Raw genomic sequence first — 19,818 nt, 5'->3', positions numbered from 1 at the left:
AAACTTCAGAAAAACCTCACCAACAACATTATCTTTTTATTGTCATTAAAATAGACATTGTAAGAAAAACTTATCGAAACTTCCCCCTCCATCTTAAAAATCATAATTTTACGATCCGACAATATTGATAAGAAATCGTCTCCAAATCTTATCGAGAGCCCACCATCAACACCACAATTATCGAAAATCTTGATTTCGCCATTGATCATTACTCATACAAGCAAAAACATCTTTTTTCCATCACATTACCCAAATTGTTAACAAATTACCCATTTCTATGAGCCATGAACCCAAATCAGATGGTACTAACACCTTCTAAAACTTGTAATACAAAAAAGACTAATCTCTGCCTCTCATTAATATCTCCTCTTTCTTTCTCCCCACATGTCGGAGATTAATTGTCCCCACTTTCCACATTCATTCTAATACACAAGAAGAGAATTCACTTTGAAGCATCCCTTTTATCCCATCAATCGTCTTTCAACTTTGTAATTACGCGATAAACACGACTTATAAACTACTAATGAACGGATTCTAGTTGAGGCACTTGGGTTCAGGGTCCCATACTCTTAAGACATCGAGAAACTAATCTATGGTGTATTTCACTTTAATAAAAACGTCTGTTCTAACTAAAATACAAATAGTTTTAAACACGTCTTAAACTACTGCCGGATTTTCGTTGAGGGACTCGGATCCGGGGTCCCATACTCTTGGAACCCCAAAAAACTAACTTATTTGTGTATTTAACTCGAAAAAAAAAAGACTGTTCTAAATAAAAATAGCTTTCAATTAGTAACTACTAGAAAACGTATTAAACTAATGACGGGTCCTTAGAGCATCCATAATGGTAAGCTAGTTGCTACTAGCTTATCTTTGCCACATAAGATTTTCAAGTTAAAATATTTTTAAGCTACAAACTACTGCAATGGTAAGCTACTAGCTTAGTGTTGTGGCTTAAATGCATCATATGTCAACTACCTTCCACAACACTCTTTTAATTAATACATTTACTTATTTTACCTAAAAAATAAAAATTAAAAATATTAAAGTGTTGTTTTAATTGGTAGATTTTTTTCTTGTAGGCTCATTTGAGCTACTAGCTCCATGGAGCTACTAGCTCAATTTAAGCTAGTACTCCGTACATGTAAAGTGCTCCAATGGTTAAGCAAGTAGTTTGAAAACTTTTTTATTTGCAAGCAAATCCTTTTGCTTAACCATTAGAGATGCTCTTAGTTGAGGAACTTGGGTCCAAGGACCAAGACTCTTGGGATCCTGAAAAACTACTTTATTTATGTATTTTACTTGAAAAAAATTGACCGACCTAAATAAAAATAGCTTTAAACTATTGAGACCCATCAAATCGTCTTTCAATTTGGTAATTACGCGATAAACATGTCTTAAACTACTAACAGATCCTAGTTGCGGCACTTGAGTCCAGCGTCCGAGACTCTTTGGACCCCCGAAGTATTTCACTCAGAAAAAAACGACTGTTTAAAATAAAATTAGTTTTAAACTTTTGGGACCGAAAGATCGTCTTTCCCGGTAATTACCCGATAAACACGTCTTAAGCTACTGACGGATCCTAGTTGACAGACTCAGGTCCAAGGGCCCCGAAAAACTAATCTCATTGTGGATTTCACTCGAATAAAACGACTGTTTTAAATAAAACTAGCTTTAAACTTTTCAACACGGTCCTAGAAATAAAATTTCGTGGGTCCGAACTACCATAACATGATTAACATCAAACAACAGTAGATAAAACTAGAGATTCTTATAACTTCATTATTTATAACCTTCCAAACACAACTAACAAGCCCGCGAAATGTACAGCATTCTTACTTCTTAAAACTACAGACTTTTCTGTTTCTTAGCATACAAAATAAAAACATTTAAAAAACATGCCGATTTCTTGCACAAAAACATTTTTCAGGCGTTTTTGTACAGATGAGCTTAAAATTGAAGGTAATAGTTATGGTAGTGTTTTCTCGAGCGACATCTTACCTTCTCTTGGAGCTCGAATCAACCAAGCAACTAAGCTTCGGAATTATATCATTTCCCCTTTCAGTCCGCGCTACAGGTAATATATAGTAACTCAGTCTTGTATATGAGACAGTTTTACATGTGAGACCAACCTGATTCATTATAAATTGTTCATTTAGTTAATGTTACCGGGTTGGTCTCAAGTTTTCGTGCTTAACAAATACTCAGACGACAGACGTTTTTTATTCATCATGTATAAACCAACCCGACTCCATATAAATTCCTTATAAAAATTTTCATTTAATTATAAGGAAACGTTGTACACCCGACTAAATTCCTTACAAAATATATATATATTTTTTATTATGAATTAAAGTTGTAAACCCGACTAAATTCCTTAAAATGCTATTTTAGTTATAAGGGAAAGTTGTAAACCCGACTAAATTCCTTATAAAATGTTCATTTAATTATTACATAGTAGATTATTATCGTTCTGTTTTAATAAGTTTAGCGCGTTTTAATGTGGCAGGGCATGGGAAATGTTACTCGTGATGTTGGTCGTGTACTCGGCATGGATATGTCCGTTTGAATTTGCATTTCTATCATATAAACAGGATGCCCTCTTCATCGTGGATCACATTGTGAACGGGTTTTTTGCAATCGACATTGTAATGACATTCTTTCTAGCATATATTGATAGCAGAACATACCGGCTCATTGATGATCACAAGAAAATCGCGGTCAGGTTAGTAACTGTCATTTTAGCTACTAAATTCTTGGTCCTAATATTTGTGTGTTGGGTCCAAAGAATCCCACCATACAATCTTCTTTTTGAAATTAACTTTATGCCCTTTTGGACGGTATTCAAATTCGTATACTCATACAGTCATACTCACGTAGTCACGTATAATATGAACACGTAATATTTTTGGAGGTTTATTACTCGCGTATTAAACCAAATATCAACTGGTGGTGCATTATCATGTAATATTTCTTTACAAAGAAAAAAACGCGGTAATTAATTGTTGACGTACTAATTAAACTAGTATAGATGCCGTGCAAATGCGCGGTTTTTTAGATAGTGATATTAGAGAATTTAACAATTATACTATTGGTATTTAATAGTGTAGATCCACACATTTGCGGTATATATAGAGGTTTTGTTTTTAGTTATTATTTAAATATTTTAAATTGATACATTATTAATTTGTCGTGTTTGTCATATACCTCATCGTATTTCGATATGAGAAAAGAACTAATCAAGAGAATTTAGTAAAGTTATAAAATATGTTTAATGTTTTTTTTTTCTGTAACATACGTTATTCAAATTCGTATACTCATACAGTCATACTTATGTAGTCACGTATATATGAATACGTAATATTTTTAGAGTTTTATTACTCGCGTATTAAACCAAATATCAACTGGTGGTGAATTATCATGTAATATTTCTTTACAAAGAAAAAAAGGGCGTAATTAAATGTTAACGTACTAATTAAATGATACCGAAACTAAAACTGCACGTCTGCACATAGGCCTTTAACGTGTCTTTAGGTACAGGTTAGAAAAACCGTTAAATTAACAGTGATTTGTTGATGTGTTAACTAACACAGGTACCTGTCAACATGGTTTATATTTGATGTATGTTCAACTGCACCACTACAATCCTTGAGCTTTCTATTTGGAGACCACAGTGGTGGACTCGGATTTAAAGCGCTTAACATGCTTCGACTCTGGCGACTGAGACGAGTTAGTTCCCTCTTCGCAAGGTCGGTCCATTACTCAATAATGAACCCTCAATTATTTGAGAAAACATGATTAATGTTTGTATATATTATACTCAATAAAAATATATGATTTTCGATTTCAGGCTTGAGAAAGATATCCGATTCAATTACTTCTGGACCCGATGCATCAAACTCGTTTCTGTAAGCCCTAATGATCCTTGTTTAATTACTTTCTTGATTCTTCTACAAAATGTTGTCCATTGCTTAAGCCAATAAAGTTCTGGTAAAACGGTTTTACATAAGAATATGATGTGCAGAAATCAGCTAGCTTAACTGGTAAAGTTATGAGGGTGGTATTCATGACCTGGTCCAAATCCCGTCAGCAAACATATTTGTCCTCGTGGTACCCTTTACACTAAAAAAAACATAAGAATATGATATGATGAAGTTTTGATTCGTTTTTACCATGTCGTACCATATATAAAACCGTATTACCCAAGTTACTCTTTTTTTTATGTGTAAAAAGAGCAGCAAGGGCGATTTTAATGCTAACAGGATTTGAACCAGGTCATGAGTAATTGAGTACCAGCTCTCAGGACTTTACCAGCTAAGTTAATTGACATCTGTGTATTATCTAAGTTACTCTCGAGTGACATTTTCCCTTGTTGGATCGATAGGTGACCCTCTTCGCGGTACATTGTGCGGGATGCTTCTACTATTTGATCGCCGATAAGTACCCAAACCCGAGAAAAACATGGATCGGAGCAGAAGATCCGAATTTTAAAGAACAAAGTGTATGGAAGAGATACATAGCATCAATATATTGGTCAATAGTGACATTAACAACAACAGGATACGGAGATTTGCATGCAGAAAATACAATAGAAATGTTATTTGACATTGTCTATATGTTATTCAATCTTGGCCTCACTTCTTACATCATTGGCAATATGACTAATCTTGTTGTTCATGGCACCAGTCGTACTCGAAACTTTGTAAGTACTACTTCGACTATATGCCGTTTTTTAATATATGACGTTTTCATGACTAATCTTGACTTTTTAAAAAAATTATATTAGTCTAAAAGTTATAAAACAAAATTATTTTATAAAAAAACTTTCATTTGAGTATAAAAATTGTGAAAATGACCTATATAAAAATGTAGGCGAGCTATAATAATTCTCTATATATGTGTCAATAAACCGTGTTTTAAAAATAAACTTATTTCTTAAATTTAGCGAAAATACAAATGTGACTTATTGACAACGACCTCTTTTATTAAAGGTCTCGAGACACTGAAAATAATATTTTGGACAATTTTAACCAATTTTTATAATGTAAAATTAAGTCATTTCTATAATTTTTCTATAATACTATAGCTTTAGATTTTTCAATACGCCGCCATAAAAAAAAAATTTGGACCATAACCTAATGGAAGATGTATATACCCTTACCCTGGCAAAGTGACCCGACCTGATTGACCAGATTCATACCAGAACAAAGAACCTTAATTTAACCTGCAATCTAAATTGACTTGACTCGAACTTGTAATGCAGAGGGACACAGTGAGGGCATGCACAGAATTTGCAGCAAGAAATCAACTACCACCAAGAATACAAGATCAAATGTTATCACACATTTGTCTGAAATTCAAAACTGAAGGCATGAAACAACAAGAAACACTTAATGAACTTCCAAGAGCAATTAGATCTAACATTTCTCATTATCTTTTCTTTCCAATTCTCCAAAAAGTACAACTCTTCAATGGGGTGTCTCACAATTTCCTTTTTCAATTGGTATGTCCATTTTCTAGCCTCAATTATCATGCATATGCATGGACCAATTACATTTTTGTTAAAGCAAGTTATTGTCAACTTTGGAGAGTATGCATGGTTGTCTCTAAGTGGTCCTCCTCACTTCTCAATTGCGATTTAAAGTATACCAAATTTGGCTGGTGTGAGTGGTAAGGGCTTTCATCTCTTAAAATAAGTGGTCAGGGGTTCGATTCCTGACTCTTGTGAATGAAAAATACAATTTAGAGAGGTCAACCCATTAAATTGCCTTCAGTACTTCGAAGGAGATTGCCCCAGCTGTCAGTAGGGATACTCCTGGTCAACACCAAAAAAATTTGTGATCTCCTGGTCAGCACCAAAAAAAAAAATTGTCGGTGTATGCAATTATTCTTTATGGGTCATCGAAAAACAGTCTCTTTCTAAAGCAGTGGTGGAGCTAGGGGGCTAGCAAGAGCAGTTGCCCCCTGAATAATGGGAAATTTGGGATTCTTAGTTAAAATTTTCGCGTTTTTTCTTAGTTTACCTTAATGCATGACAAATCCTGGCTCCGTCACTGTTCAAAAGTAAAGACCTCGACTAGCATGGAAAGACTGCATACATTTGACTCAGATCATACCAGGGTGGTTTGTGACAACAAGTTTTCATGTGGGCAGGTTTCTGAAATGGAGGCAGAGTATTTCCCTCCAAGGGAAGATGTGGTTCTACAAAATGAAGCTCCAATGGACATATATATCCTTGTGTCCGGCGCAGCGGTAAAACACCCTAAACACAATGTCCCCCATTGATTTTTACACAACCAGCAATGCCAAATTGCCAATATAATTGACAACAGTAAACTGATTAATCTGGCTGTTGGTGTTTGTAGGACATGATAGCGCGTTCCGGACATCAACAGGTTGTTATGAAAGTACTTGCAGGAGATACCTTTGGGGAGATAGGGGTGTTATGTGACAGGCCACAGCCTCTGAGTGTCCGAACCACCGAACTGTCTCAGATACTAAGGCTTAAGAGAAATTCATTTTTGAGCATTATTCAAGCAAATAAGGCTGATGGGCAGATCATTATGAGCAATCTGTTCCTGGTATTCTTTCTTTTGACTATATTAAGTATAGGCCTAAGATTATGTTTGCTTTCGATGTTTTTGGATCCCGATACAACCAACAATCGGGAAAGAGCTAACTTGCAGCTTGATTTTCTGGCAGAAACTGAAAGCCCTAGAAAGCCAAGGATTTGTTGAAGACAAAAATACTGAAGGCTATCATGTCAATGACATGGGCTACGACACGATGAATCCAAACCAACAAGAAATGAGTCGTAACGATTGCAGAGAGGAGTTGGGTGAGGTTAAGATTCTGGTGGATTCAGACCCATCACTGGAGAAAGAAAACAGATACATTCCTGAGCATAAAATATCGTGCGAAGACAGTATAAGTGAGGTTGACAGCATCTATGAACCACAACTCGATAACATAACCCGAAAGAATAAGAGTAGATCTAGCCAGGATAGTAATCAACCTGAGAGACCAATATCAGGTTTCTGCAATAAGAGCAGAGTTACTATTCATAATCAATTGGCAAGTGAACATAGCAAGCAGCAGTTTGGGAAACTCATTGTTCTTCCTGACTCGATTGATGACCTGCTTCGAATAGCTGGTAAACTTCCTTTTCTTTGTTAATTCTTAAAAGACAATCCTTCTGACACGACACAATGCTTAGATCGAGTCAAAATATGAAATCTCTCGTAAAATTGTCGTGGACTGATACATGCTTATATGACTGTATCTGACACTTGCAGCCAAGTTTGAGTAACAAGTCCGAGTAACTTTCATACGGTAGAAAAGCTCTAACTCGTCCAATTATCTGATATAATGCAGGACAAAAGTTTGCAGGATGCAATTTCACAAAAATAATCAATTCTGAGAATGCAGAGGTAGATGACATATGTGTTATTAGAGATGGAGACCATTTGTTCTTTCTCTAATATCAATGTAGCTCTCAGCTGTGTTACCCTGACTCTCCGACACGGGTGTCGTGTCCGATACGTGTCAAGTCTCGGATACGCCTATTTTGTCCGAATTTTTCAATTTGTCTAAAGTGAAGTGTCGAAGTGTCGTGTCGTGTCGGTGTCGGACACTCGACACGGCACCTAAGTGAAGTGTCGGAGTAACATAGGCTCTCAGAAGTCATAAGTTGTCGTAATATGGCGCGACAGACAAAAAATGACCGATTTAAATCGATCATGCGGATTAGTATGATAGGTAGGACAAAGATTAGATGCTAAGCTAGATTGCAGAACTGCAAATAACTGTAACCTAGGAAATCTACTGTACATGTTTTGATAGATGTGAGGTCAAATCTCTGTACAAGATCATATCTTTTTGAAGGGGAAATCCCCAATCCATGTGATCAACAAAAGTATTGCATGCAATGTTTACAGCAGAACATTGTTTCGGTGTCTTAAAAACTCCCGCCTATGATATCGTGTGAATAGCAAGTGAGCAACATACAAGTAATCATACCTTTTTTGGATTTGTCAGACAGAAATAGTCTGTTGTCAAATAATCCCGATGAAAATTACGTCAATAACTGAATTTACTCGCACCTAGTTCAAAGTATAACAAGCACAGACGCTTCTATGGAACATATCGTTTAATTCCACAATCTATGTTACTCAGACTCGTTTAGAAGTATCCGACACGGGTGCGTGTCCAAGTGTCGGAGTCGACTATTTTTTTTAAAAAATATGCATATTTTGGTCTAAATTGAGGGGTCCCAAGTGTCATACCCATGTCCGAGTGTCGAGTGTCGGACACGGGTACGCAAGGAAATTAGAAGAGTCCGAGTAACATAGCCGACAATATTTCAAAGAAATGGAAACAGCAACCTGAAATGGAAAAAGCAAAGTACATGTTTGTGCAAGAAATTAATTTCTCTCAAAGAAGGTTTACAATGCTACACCCATAAATCGGTCCGAGTGTTAAGTTTACAGATGGTTGCTTGACCATCATTCTCTAATCACTTAATCCAACAGTATACCAAAATGTTCTAGTTTAGCAATTAGCACAATCAATACAAAACTTCTCACATAGGGAAACAAAATCAAACGATATTCGACAGAGAAAGGATACAAAATGGTAATGTCGCAGTCTGAATGCACGGTATGATGCTATTTGCACACTGCTTATTGCACATTTTCTTTGTTTCTATATATGTTACCTTTAGGATTTCATTCCTGGAGCGAGGTGTATACCAAATTATCGATGGCTATTGATCAAGAGGCATCCATTCTAATTCTAGTTCTATCTCTCCTGATTCGACATTTTGGAGCTTTAGTTGCATCTGTTGTTTAACCTTTCCATCGACAATGTTGATAGTGCTATCTTCTATAAGTGCATTATCATTTGATTTCAGCCATTTTCCAATTTGCATGTCACCAAACATTCCTGGGTCTCCATATGCCATTGCGGAGGTGATTAACGACTGAATGTCAATCTCAGCCTCGCCCATGATGTCGTCAGCTGAGAATGTGTCATAGTCGAACACTTGCTGCAATGAGATGACAAAACATATCAAAGATCAAGCACAACATATGTTGCGAGGCGCATAGTTTGCATTACATAGACTCGAATAATGTAAATGTTATTGTGTGACTAGAATGGGATCTCTTCCAAATGAAAAGGAAGAATGATAGTTGCATCAGAACAACAACAACAATGCCTTAGTTTGAAACTGTCGGCCCAACATAAAATTGAAAAAAAAAATGAGAGAAGGGAAAGCACAATAGATACGGAGTATATACTTCCTCAACAATTAGACGTTCTTTCCACTTTTCCTTCTGAATTATTCTCCTTCGTTCTTTCTATTTCTTTTCGTATCATGCATGATACGTTTTGTGTCAAAATTGTAAAATTGTCCCAACGGTTGCAAAATTACAAAAATTGTCATTGCTAAACCCAACTTTAATAATACCACCTTAACTCTCTCTCCTCCAATCACCACCACACCCTACACCCTGAGCCTTCAATCCAACAAACTCAACTAGATCAACCTAACAGCAATACCCACTGTCGTCACCCACAACAGCCACAAATTAACAGACCCTCCACCGATCTCATCATCTCGCCACTGCCTGATCCAACTACAGAGAACATTTATAAGCTATCATTGATGTCTCCCTTCATTTACTCTTGCTTCCAAGGCCCTCACTCTCGACCTTCACTGTCGGCCCTCGTCACACATGCACCGCACCATGACCAGAACACTCCACATAAAACCTTTCTCCAATGCTCACCTCCACCTCGCTGTCACCCTCTCCACTTTTTTTTTTTTTTTTGAGTGGCACTATCCCCTCATCCAGTCGTCACTTTCTTCCACCACCACCAAATGCCCAATTCTACAAACTCTAACCCCCAATTTGTTCCAAGTGCAAGAAAAGGCGGTTTTTTTTTTTATTTCTCCTTTAAAAGTACTCAAGTGCTCGAAAAATTGTCCGGCTGACACTTGCCCCCATTTCTGGTACGTGTTTCTTACATCCTCGAGGTGGTTGAATGGGGGTAAGAGCTGTGTGGCCGGTTGGGTTGTGAGGATCGCGAAGAGATGGATTGTGAGGACAGCAAACTAAGGGCGTTCTTTTGTGGCTGTGAGGGATAGGGGAGGGGTAGAGATTAAATTTTAAAAAATTGGTTTGGTTTTCATTATTGAGCCACATATTCCTTTTTTTTAACCATATACGAACAATAGTCGTACCTAAAACAATGTCCAAAAAAAAGTTGGAAGAACGCGTAGATCTGAAACGAATTGGAAAGAGGGACTCATGAAACCAGTGTAACTTAAAAAAGCTCACCAATTTTATAGGCCCATGGCTTTGAGGTACGGAGAGCATGAGTTCTTCATTCCAAACAGGATTAAGATTGCTCTTTGACACAGTTGTTTGCACCGTCTGGAAATAGAATTAGAGTTTAAAGAATGAAAACGAATTCCATTGGCCATTAACAAATAATACGTTTTTTTAAACATGATTATAGACCTTAGCAAGGCCTGAAACATCAAAATTATATTTTAATGCACCAATGCCACATTTAAAGTTGACTCTACAGGGAGGATGTTCCAAAAGCATACATGGCATCTTCCCTACAACAAAGACACCGAATGATGTAGATTCACACAACGATTTTATATGAAGACCATTATATTCAAAGATGAACGAAGCTATCCTCAAGAAACTCTTCCAGCTCTGGTGGAAATACAAATAACACATCAGAACCGAATGATGTAGAAAAGCATACTTAGATTTCTCAAATCAAAATGTGGTTAACTTGACCAAGGGGTGCCATAAAGATAACACACCTGCTGCCCAAGATTCAAGAGGACATAAGGATCACTTGATAACATGTCTCTCACTGCTAGATTTGTCCCTTTGACCACTTTGACTTTCAACACTCCGATGAATTCTACCATTCCTTCCTGTTACAAGAGCCAGTGGAATCAAATATGTGCAGAAAGAAAAAAAGTTTCTATAGGTAAAAGCATCACAAAGACAAACAAATAGAGCACAGGTTGACCAATTTAAACAATATAATATGAATACAGGTTACTGACAACACTTTTACATCCTCGGCGGTTATTCAGAACACCGAGGCAGGGAAAGACTAATGTTCTCATAGACCAGTAAGGTGTTTCCCTGACTCCATGTTAAAGCTTAAAGGGCGATAATGGATTATCTGACATCAAGTGTCCCTCGACGATGCCTCTACAACCATCTTCGTTTTAAAAAGTGTGCCGATGCTTGAGCGCGGGGTTTGATGAGGCACTAGCCAAAAGGCCTTAAGTGTACGGTGTACCTTGTGCATAAGGCCTAGCAGTGATGCACACTACTATGCAAATTCAATATTTTTCCTAATAATTGTTTTATTTTGCCCGCCCATTACCCCAACCAATTGAAGATCGTTTAACCCACGGTTCCAACTATATTATGTTGTACGCAGATTTGTTTGCCAAAACGGGCGCCTAGTGTGCATGAGCCGCACTTCTGAACCTCGTTGCCGTAGGCCCTTATCGCGTCGTGGTGTGGGTAACCCGCCGTTTGAGGCTAAGACAACAACAAGACCAAACAAACTAATTGAGAGATATTTTACCTCACTATGCCCAGCTGAACAGATATTGGACAACATACAGATCTTTATATTAGGATCTGCTTAGGTTTCTAACCCCCGCCCACCCAACACCCTTTTGGTTCACAATTTGCTATTATGTGCATTACAAATCAATAATATAATGAACAAATGCAGAAAAACATGGAGGTAACTTACGGTATTGTCGGGCTTCTTTGAGGAATCCGAGCTATGAAACAGATTAATAGCCTCTTTGGAAGAGGTTGGTTGATGTGAGCCCTTTGCATTAGGCATTGACACGATCCGCAAACTAGGTTTCAGGAACTCTTGCAGCTCATATTTTGATCTACATTGATAATTGACAAAATATAGTAATTTAGGTTCTAACTGAAAACATTAAGTAACACGGATTCTACTTGCATCATGTGTAGGAAATTAATCTGACTTAATGTTTGGCTGTTATCGAGGTTTGGGGTATCTATAGCTTAAGATGACTGCCTGGGAATGAGTCAATTTAAGATCTGATTTTGAAAACCATGAAAAGAAAATTTAGGTGCTGCCTAGAATAATTCCATGTAGATGATGTTTAAACTCATATATTCATTTCCTAACAGCTACTCGATAACATCAGTTATTCAAAACTATACAAATATTTAAAACTTGGCCTAGATATTGCCAAAAATTTCAAGTAGAGCAAAACAAGTGGAGCCAGTCTCTGCTGACATATTACGCCTACTTTTTTTCTTATTTGGATTGTTTTTGTTGCAACAAGAGAGGAGAGAAAATAATACATTAGTGCTGTAATTCACAAACTAGTGCAAATATTTGAAGCCTAGTTTGATCTATCTAAATGCATGCTTATAGCCATAACCGTAGATGAGGAAGACTTCAACATCTGATTTTGCTCAAAAGAAGACCTCCTTTTCCAGTTTTCTCGATCTTGTTTTTATATTTGATAGGAAATCCCACATAGAGCTAGTATGAAAGAGCATAAAATGTTGGGTTGGCCTCTTGCAGAAGTGTACCTAATCACTATTTTGCCACTAGAGGAATGAAGGTTGACGAAAGGGGTAAACGAAGGGCATGGATGGGACTTGGGGTACTATGCACACCAAGGATTTATTCGAGCTCCAAATTCAATAATTGCGCTAACATACACCCATCTAATATTAGTATATTGTTTGGAAGGAAGGAGAAGTCGGAGAAAGAATGAAAAGTGGAAGGACAGAAAGGAAGGAATGGGAATGTGTATGCTATTGCTTCTAAATTCCACTCAAGAAACTTTCCAACTTCACAAGGGCTGGGCTTGGGTGTCTTGCAGGACCAGTGAAAATAACCCTTTTTATACTCTTACTTTCCCTCGTCCTAAATTACATCCAACCAAAGGAAGTGTCCTAAAGTAAAGGATGCATAATTAGCCAAACACTCAAAGCTGATGTTTCATCAGATCATAGAAATATTAAAGTGTCAATCTACAAAGGGTTTTTTTGTCAAAAGCTACCTAAGATTTGTCTCACTTGCAAATACACTACCTATCATTTTATTTTTTGCAAGACACTACCTTTATTTTTTAAATTTTGTTGAAAACTACCAAAAACCATTTTCCAGCCAAATTTTGGTCAAACTCTGGCATTGACTTTGTTTACTCCTTTTATCACGTGGGAACTGTTTTTTTTACCCCTTCATTCTTTTTTCCCTTGAAAAAATTCAACACCCTCTCTTCCCTCCTCTTTCTTGTCCTGATTTAACCCTTTCTCTTTCTCTCTCTTCTCATTCACAACCATCTTCTTCTCCTACCCCGCCCATTATCTTTCTTCTTATCTCCTCCATCTCCATTTCTGGTTTTGCCCAATGTCAAGTACCTCAATAAGATCCACGAAACCTGAACTAGAAGAAAGGTATGCAACTGTGGCATCCATGTTGCACTTAAAACATCTTGAAGTTTCGTGTGATGAGAAAAGTTAATCAACTTAAGCAAGGAGTTAAGGAGAAGATGCACTTGAAGGAGCTTGAAGTGAAATGTGATGAGATGAAGATTTACGTTGGAGATGTTGAGGTCATAGAAAAAAGAAAGCTAAGATATACATAGGATTGGTGTTTTCAATATTGTTTGCTATGTATTTCAATGCTGGCTAATGTAGACTTCAAATACATGTTATATTAGGTTATTTTGACATGAAATGCAATGTAATGTACTCAAATACTGGTTCTTTTTAATTGCATTGCTTACATTTTGTCATTACAAAATAGTGGATGGGGGATTACAATAAAATTCACCAATCCTAAATAAGTGAAGGATGAATGAGTAATGGTTGGGAAAGTATATCAGGTAAAGGTAAAAGTGGAGAAAGGGAAATAGGCATGGGGACTATGGTAAAAGAGGAATGAGGGAAAAAAACTGAGAAAATAAGAGAGTTCCCACGTGTGAATTGGAGTAAATAAGGTCAATGCCGGAATTTGACCAAAATTTGCCCCGAAAAAAGGTTTTGGTAGTTTTCAACAAAATTTAAAAAATGAAAGGTACTGTCTTGCAAAAAATAAAATGATAGGTAGTGTATTTGCAAGTGATACAAATCTTAGGTAGCTTTTCACAAAAAAAAACCATCTACAAACTGTGTTACTCAGACACGCCGACACGTGTCGGTGTCCGACACGTGTGGGCGTGTCGGACACGGCTATTTGGGGTGAATTTTCCTATTTTGTGGTCTAAATTGAAGTGTCGAAGTGCCGTGTCGTGTCGGACACCGACACGTGTCTGACACGCGACACGGCAGTTAAGTGAAGTGTCGGAGTAACATAGTCTACAAATAAACTTTCTATAATTGTCAATATTTTTCTCAACTATACTGCTCCAATTTACTGAGACGAATATAGTTTCAGTAAGGGCAATGTGCACCACCATTACTTTGTTCTGGAAAAACTCTCAAAATAAATAGTAACTCCAAACAGATGTTTGATAGGTTAGTAGACTGAAAAAGATTGGACATAAACCTGATGAATCTCATACGATCATCGTGACCTGCATTAGGTCCAGGCTTTGCAGTTCCCTCTGGAATATAAGCCTCGTATATTGAATTAGCAGCAGCATTTCCTCCGACCTCGATCATCGCATCAATGTCTTCATCGGACCACTCATCTAATGTCACAGATAGAACCTGGAAGAAAAACATGTAATATGACTTAAAACCAATTATACTTTAAAACCTACAACATAAACCTAAGATGAAGTGACATGTGTCAAGAGGAATGAATATGGAGCTTGTCTAACACAACTGGTCACATTCAGAAAGGACCCTAAGTGATCTGACCACTTACACAAAACAGAAGCACTATTCTTTTGATGGGTATAACATGAACTCATAATAATTCTTTTATGATGTATTTACATTTCTCACTGGCATACAGGCATACAAGACAAGTTGCAAGTCAATCACCACTTTCGTGGAGTTCTTCAAGACTTGCTACATGTTCTCCAATCATGTTTCTAAACTGACATTAAAATTCTTAGACAGAGACTAAAGATATGAAGGCAAATTATTAAGAAATAATTACATAAGTCATTCTTATGGACCAAATCATATCTAATGGCGCACTTGGACGAAAGAACCATCTACTTTTATGATCTTGCCTTTATACGTCAAGAGTTCAAATTTCACCATTGAAATTTGTGGTATAGTTGGAGACAAGTGCGTCACTAAGAGCGGCACTTGCCGTTCCTTCTTTTACACATGGTAGCTTATGACTTGAGACTTGGACAGTGTGATTATCGAAGAGTCCAAATTTCACCATTTGAATTTGTGGTATAGTTGGAGACAAGTGTGTCACTCAGAGCAGCGCTTGCCTTTTTCTTCTTTTACACATGGTAGCGTGGGACTTGAGACTTAAGACAATATGATTATCCAATTCTCCCTTTCGTACATGGGTGTCACTGCGTCAATCCTTGCCTCCTTGGTGTCTTTTCGTAACTGAACGTCACACCTCCTTGGCGTCCTTTGGTCGATACCCGCTCTCATTCAAACAAAAATGGAACTGAACATAATAGAACTAAACTAAAACCCTTAACCCTTCAATGTTACACGCATGCAAATATGTTCGCTATCTTATACATAACTTAAAAACTAGTGGGAGATGATATTAGTGTCTAAAATTATCCAAAGTATTGCACTGAACTAACTCAGCGAAGCTAACTGAGTGTAATGGAACAGAATTGTACTGAACAGACTCCACTACTGCTTAGATGATGAGAGCAAGATCGTAGTGGTAACAGAACCCTGACTCCTTATAATTTGTAAATAAATTAGCAGTCGAATGATCAGTCCATTGATTGATACAGATAATTTCTATTTTGTAGGTTGCACTGAAATCTTCTCAAAACACAACATGTGAAAAGAATTTGAATGCAGTATTATTGCTGAGAAGGTGAAGATGAGTGCAACCTATATAAATTTATCATCTAGAATGCTCCTTATGTCATGTAGGCTATAGCTTAAATAGATAAGATGAAGCATACACATATTTGTGAGAATATTTCACGCAATAAAACATACTTTATTGAGAAGTGACGATACCTTTGAGATATGTGTTCCAAGACTTCTGTGTACGCCACAACATTTTAAGCATATAAATACTCCAATATTTGCAGATCTGGAAAAAAAAAAAATTAGTAAACTCAGTCATCTTGCTTAACACAATCTAATTATGTCATGTCTTATATAAACAAGGAAAATAAGATGTTGCAAGACTTGTAACCCAGGCTTTAAATTAAAAGTAGCAGGTAACTGACTTGTATCATAAAAACGGGATCACATACTACCTGAACGGGGACCATTCAATAATCAATACACTGTGATTTAATTAACTGTATAAGGTTGTATATCCCTTTGGATAACTGCATAAGCACTACAATGTGATATTATAAGCTTTCTCACGGGACACTGAAAACGTTGCATCGCAGCATATCCTAAACTTATTTCCATGTTATGAAACGTATCTGGAATAGCTTGAGTTATTAAAAAAGTAGGAAAATCTCAGACGGATTGTGAAAGGGTATATGTTTACAAATACATGAAAAGTGAAAGTGAAAACTGCCACCAATTAGAAAGGATAAAATGGCTCGTTGGATACTAACCATAGAAACATAAAAACTGACAAAGAACAAGGCACCTTTTGGCACCCTTTGGCCACAATATTCAAGATCTAGCTATCTCTAATCCGTAGCTCAATTCTCTTGGAAAATTGAAATGCCGAAAATGACAGAGACTCGGATAAATGTCATATAGGATTACAAACAAATTTACTTTGAAGGCTCTTTGATCGATTTATATGAATAGATGACTACACGTCCATTTAAGTGAATGAAGGAGAAAGAGCTATGGATAAAAGATACATATGATGAAGCAGGTAGCCAACGAAACTATAAAACAACATTGAAATTTACGAATAAAGGCAATAATAAGACTAATGACCAGAAACTTACGCCCATTTCGGATCCGGGGCACCACAATCAGCACAACCACGATTATCCTGTTGACGCAATAGATCCTTCAGCCTCCTTTTGCCTGAAGGACAAAATACAAAGAGACACAGAAGAAACTATATGTTACAAAGAACATGCTTCTCCACCTGCTTTAGTGCAACACTTAACAGCTAGCACCAGAGATGGCTAAATTTCCTTGACGCTAAATAACATAAAGACAAGTGGCCCCACCTAAGTTTTCAAACACGGTATGTGTGATGAATTTAGTTGAGAAAGCGGGGTCAGTGAAGTACCTGACGAGGGTCTACCAAGCTCTACACGGTTACTCATTGCTATTTTTATAGATATCGGTCACGTCACTCATCCAAAGTTGACCTTTTTATGGGATTACCTAAAACATTGCAAATAGTTAGATGCAGAGTAAAATTTCATTGATGAATATCAATGGAATCATAAGAATTCAAGAGGAAAAGTAATGACAAGCCAATTTCATAGTATATGATTCAATACTCAGAACACGACAAATGCCAACAGCTTCAGCAATTCTAAGACAAATGATTAGGTGTCATATAGCCTCTCGTTATAACACTAAAAGTCTAGCGTTTTTTGTGGTAAAAAGGGAGCCACATACAAGGGTCATTGTGATGCTGATGGGTTTTGAAATTTGAACCTAGATCACGAGCAACGTCACTCAATGACTTCATCACTTAAGCTACCTAAAATACGAAGTACCAGCTTAACATCCCATTATACTCAATTTTCTCCTCTAACCTCCATTGTGGCATTTCCAACATTTGAACCCTCAGATAATGTTACATATACGGTATCCCTCCAAGTAACGAAGCCAAACTTCAGAAACTTACGACAACAAATAGTGGACATAATGTGAATCATTGAGACCAAAAACATCATTAATTCCAAGCATCGTGTATAAATAGGAAGAAAGCTCACACTACCCCGAAAATGTATCATACGAGACACGATTGGCAAGCTGTTCATAACATTCTATAAGAAAGTCAAATCACATTCAGAATTATTGATCCTATGCATCAACATGCCAAAACCAATTCATTTAATTTGCTCTTGAACAATTGTCAATTTGGGAATTCTGTTCATATAATTAACAACATTAACAAATTGAAAACCCTAACCACAAATGTATCACCACATAATCCTCAAATTATCTAATCAATTCATCAATTATATTCCAATAAAATCAACAGTAAAGATCAAACATTTAGGGGAATTTATTAACAGAATAATTGGGAAATATCAACATAAAATAAGATCAAACATCACTGAATTCATAAATAAAGATTAATCAGAAACAATTAAGGAAGAAATAACCTTGAGAAATGCAGAGAAATAGGAGAAAAAAAATATTCAACGTTGTAGGAAAATGAGGGATAGATGTATTTTTTTTTTTTTTGAATGCAAGGGATAAGATGTATTGAATAACTACCATTAGGGAATGTCATTATTATTATTACCGTTGACAATTTTAAGACATTCACCTCGTATTAATTAAACAACTACCGAGTATTTGACTGGTGAGAGTCGATCTCTAATTAAATTACGTCTCGAGTGTGGCCTTGCTCGGCTTGTGCTCATAAAGTAAAACTCGAGTTCGAGCCGATCTCGAGCTTACCCGACCTTGAAAAAATTGTGCTCGTTATCAAGCTTGCGAGCTTTAATGCGAGCTCGAGCCAAACTCGAGCTCAACTCAAGCCAATATATAATTATTGAATTGTCATTTTTTCTCTCTCGATATGTTGAAAAACAAGGCTCGAAAGTTTTATATACAAATATTGGAAAATCAATAAGACATTTTTGATATGTGTGATACAAATATATAATCATGACAAAATATTTTTATAAAATATGAGTAAATCTCATCTAATTACACAAGTTCGAGCCGCTCACGAGCTTTTCGAGCCGGGCCAACGTTTGCTCGGCTTGACTCGTTAAGCTCTCGAGCCGAGCTCACACGAGCCGAGCTTTGATCGAGCCGAGCTCGAGTTGCTCGCAAGCTGTCTCGTCTCATTAACAACCCTATTCTTGAGAAACTATTTTTTCTGTATTATTTATACGATTGTGCTCTTTTATAGCTAAATATATATATATTAGTATATGTTTTACGAGTATTACTTTTGGTATCATTTTTACATTAAATTAGTCTTGGAATCCGTGCACTGCACTAGTGGTTCTAAAAGATAGTATAAAAAGTTATTCTTTAAACTAATCTTTTATTATAAGTTAAAGATTAAGATGGTGAGCGAGTAAGTGTGTAACTTTATTTGAAGTATAATTTTGATTAAAAAAAAAAAAAAAAAAAAAAAAAAAAAAAAAAAAAAGTGGACTGGATAAAATCATTTCTATACGAGAAATTCAAAGTGAACATGTTGTAAGACCGTTTCTACTTTCTAGGCTACTTTTCTTCAATACTAAAATAGAAAAAGAATATACTCTGTATGTATGTGAATTCGGAGATTAGCGAGATTATAGAGAATCACCAAAAAGAAGAGTAAGTAGAGGATCGGAACTCCAATTAATACGTGTGAGAAACAAAATATCGACAATATTTCACTTGTGAGAATAGTAGAGCAATCAAAGTTTTTAACTTATGATCTCAAGGTCACTGAAACTCGCATACTGGTGAAAAAAATCAGTGAAAAGACCAAAGTCAAAAGCCTAAGCTGATGGTTCCGGCTCAATCAATGATTTATACTACC

At 36.5% G+C, this 19,818-nt stretch overlaps 2 protein-coding genes across 3 annotated transcripts; one reads left to right on the top strand and one right to left on the bottom strand.

The window, feature by feature from the left end:
- The first annotated feature begins 1,740 nt into the window (after positions 1–1,740).
- On the top strand, positions 1,741–7,964 carry LOC141592766 (potassium channel KAT3-like). 2 transcript variants are annotated; one of them, XM_074413576.1, is made up of 11 exons: positions 1,741–2,077; positions 2,510–2,725; positions 3,594–3,749; positions 3,851–3,908; positions 4,385–4,702; positions 5,264–5,503; positions 6,154–6,252; positions 6,366–6,581; positions 6,703–7,153; positions 7,375–7,501; positions 7,681–7,964. In XM_074413576.1, exons 1-10 carry the CDS (start codon positions 1,899–1,901, stop codon positions 7,479–7,481), a joined length of 2,040 nt encoding a protein of 679 aa, XP_074269677.1. In that variant the 5' UTR covers positions 1,741–1,898; the 3' UTR covers positions 7,482–7,501; positions 7,681–7,964. The 2 variants fall into 2 exon arrangements, with proteins under 2 accessions (XP_074269677.1, XP_074269676.1); XM_074413575.1 differs by having other exon boundaries at positions 1,800–2,077; positions 7,375–7,964.
- Positions 7,965–8,410: 446 nt separating this feature from the next.
- LOC141592765 (ADP-ribosylation factor GTPase-activating protein AGD12-like) lies at positions 8,411–18,601 on the bottom strand. The gene is made up of 9 exons (XM_074413573.1): positions 18,434–18,601; positions 17,380–17,477; positions 17,087–17,168; positions 16,179–16,254; positions 14,602–14,765; positions 11,809–11,956; positions 10,847–10,963; positions 10,344–10,439; positions 8,411–9,046 (listed from the first exon to the last, which is right to left on the bottom strand). The coding sequence occupies exons 2-9, from the start codon at positions 17,414–17,416 to the stop codon at positions 8,765–8,767; spliced, it is 1,002 nt and encodes a 333-aa protein (XP_074269674.1). The 5' UTR covers positions 17,417–17,477; positions 18,434–18,601; the 3' UTR covers positions 8,411–8,764.
- Positions 18,602–19,818: the final 1,217 nt, after the last annotated feature.

Source organism: Silene latifolia, chromosome 7 (assembly GCF_048544455.1).
Source record: "Silene latifolia isolate original U9 population chromosome 7, ASM4854445v1, whole genome shotgun sequence".
In the NCBI taxonomy this organism is placed as follows: domain Eukaryota; kingdom Viridiplantae; phylum Streptophyta; class Magnoliopsida; order Caryophyllales; family Caryophyllaceae; genus Silene; species Silene latifolia.
The sequence above is the reverse complement of the archived record's forward strand: the minus strand, read 5'-3'. Positions and strand labels throughout refer to the sequence as shown.

Bases quoted from the DNA above. Each gene is read 5' to 3' on its own strand.
- LOC141592766 (XM_074413576.1), top strand. From the start codon at position 1,899: ATGCCGATTTCTTGCACAAAAACATTTTTCAGGCGTTTTTGTACAGAT. The intron at 3,750-3,850 runs GTCGGTCCATTA...TTTCGATTTCAG, and splicing joins GTTAGTTCCCTCTTCGCAAG to GCTTGAGAAAGATATCCGAT. The intron at 3,909-4,384 runs GTAAGCCCTAAT...TTGGATCGATAG, and splicing joins GATGCATCAAACTCGTTTCT to GTGACCCTCTTCGCGGTACA.
- LOC141592765 (XM_074413573.1), bottom strand. From the start codon at position 17,416: ATGAGTAACCGTGTAGAGCTTGGTAGACCCTCGTCAG. The intron at 10,964-11,808 runs GTAAGTTACCTC...CTCTTGTAACAG, and splicing joins CAAAGAAGCCCGACAATACC to GAAGGAATGGTAGAATTCAT. The intron at 9,047-10,343 runs GTGAGCTTTTTT...ATCTCATTGCAG, and splicing joins GCCATGGGCCTATAAAATTG to CAAGTGTTCGACTATGACAC.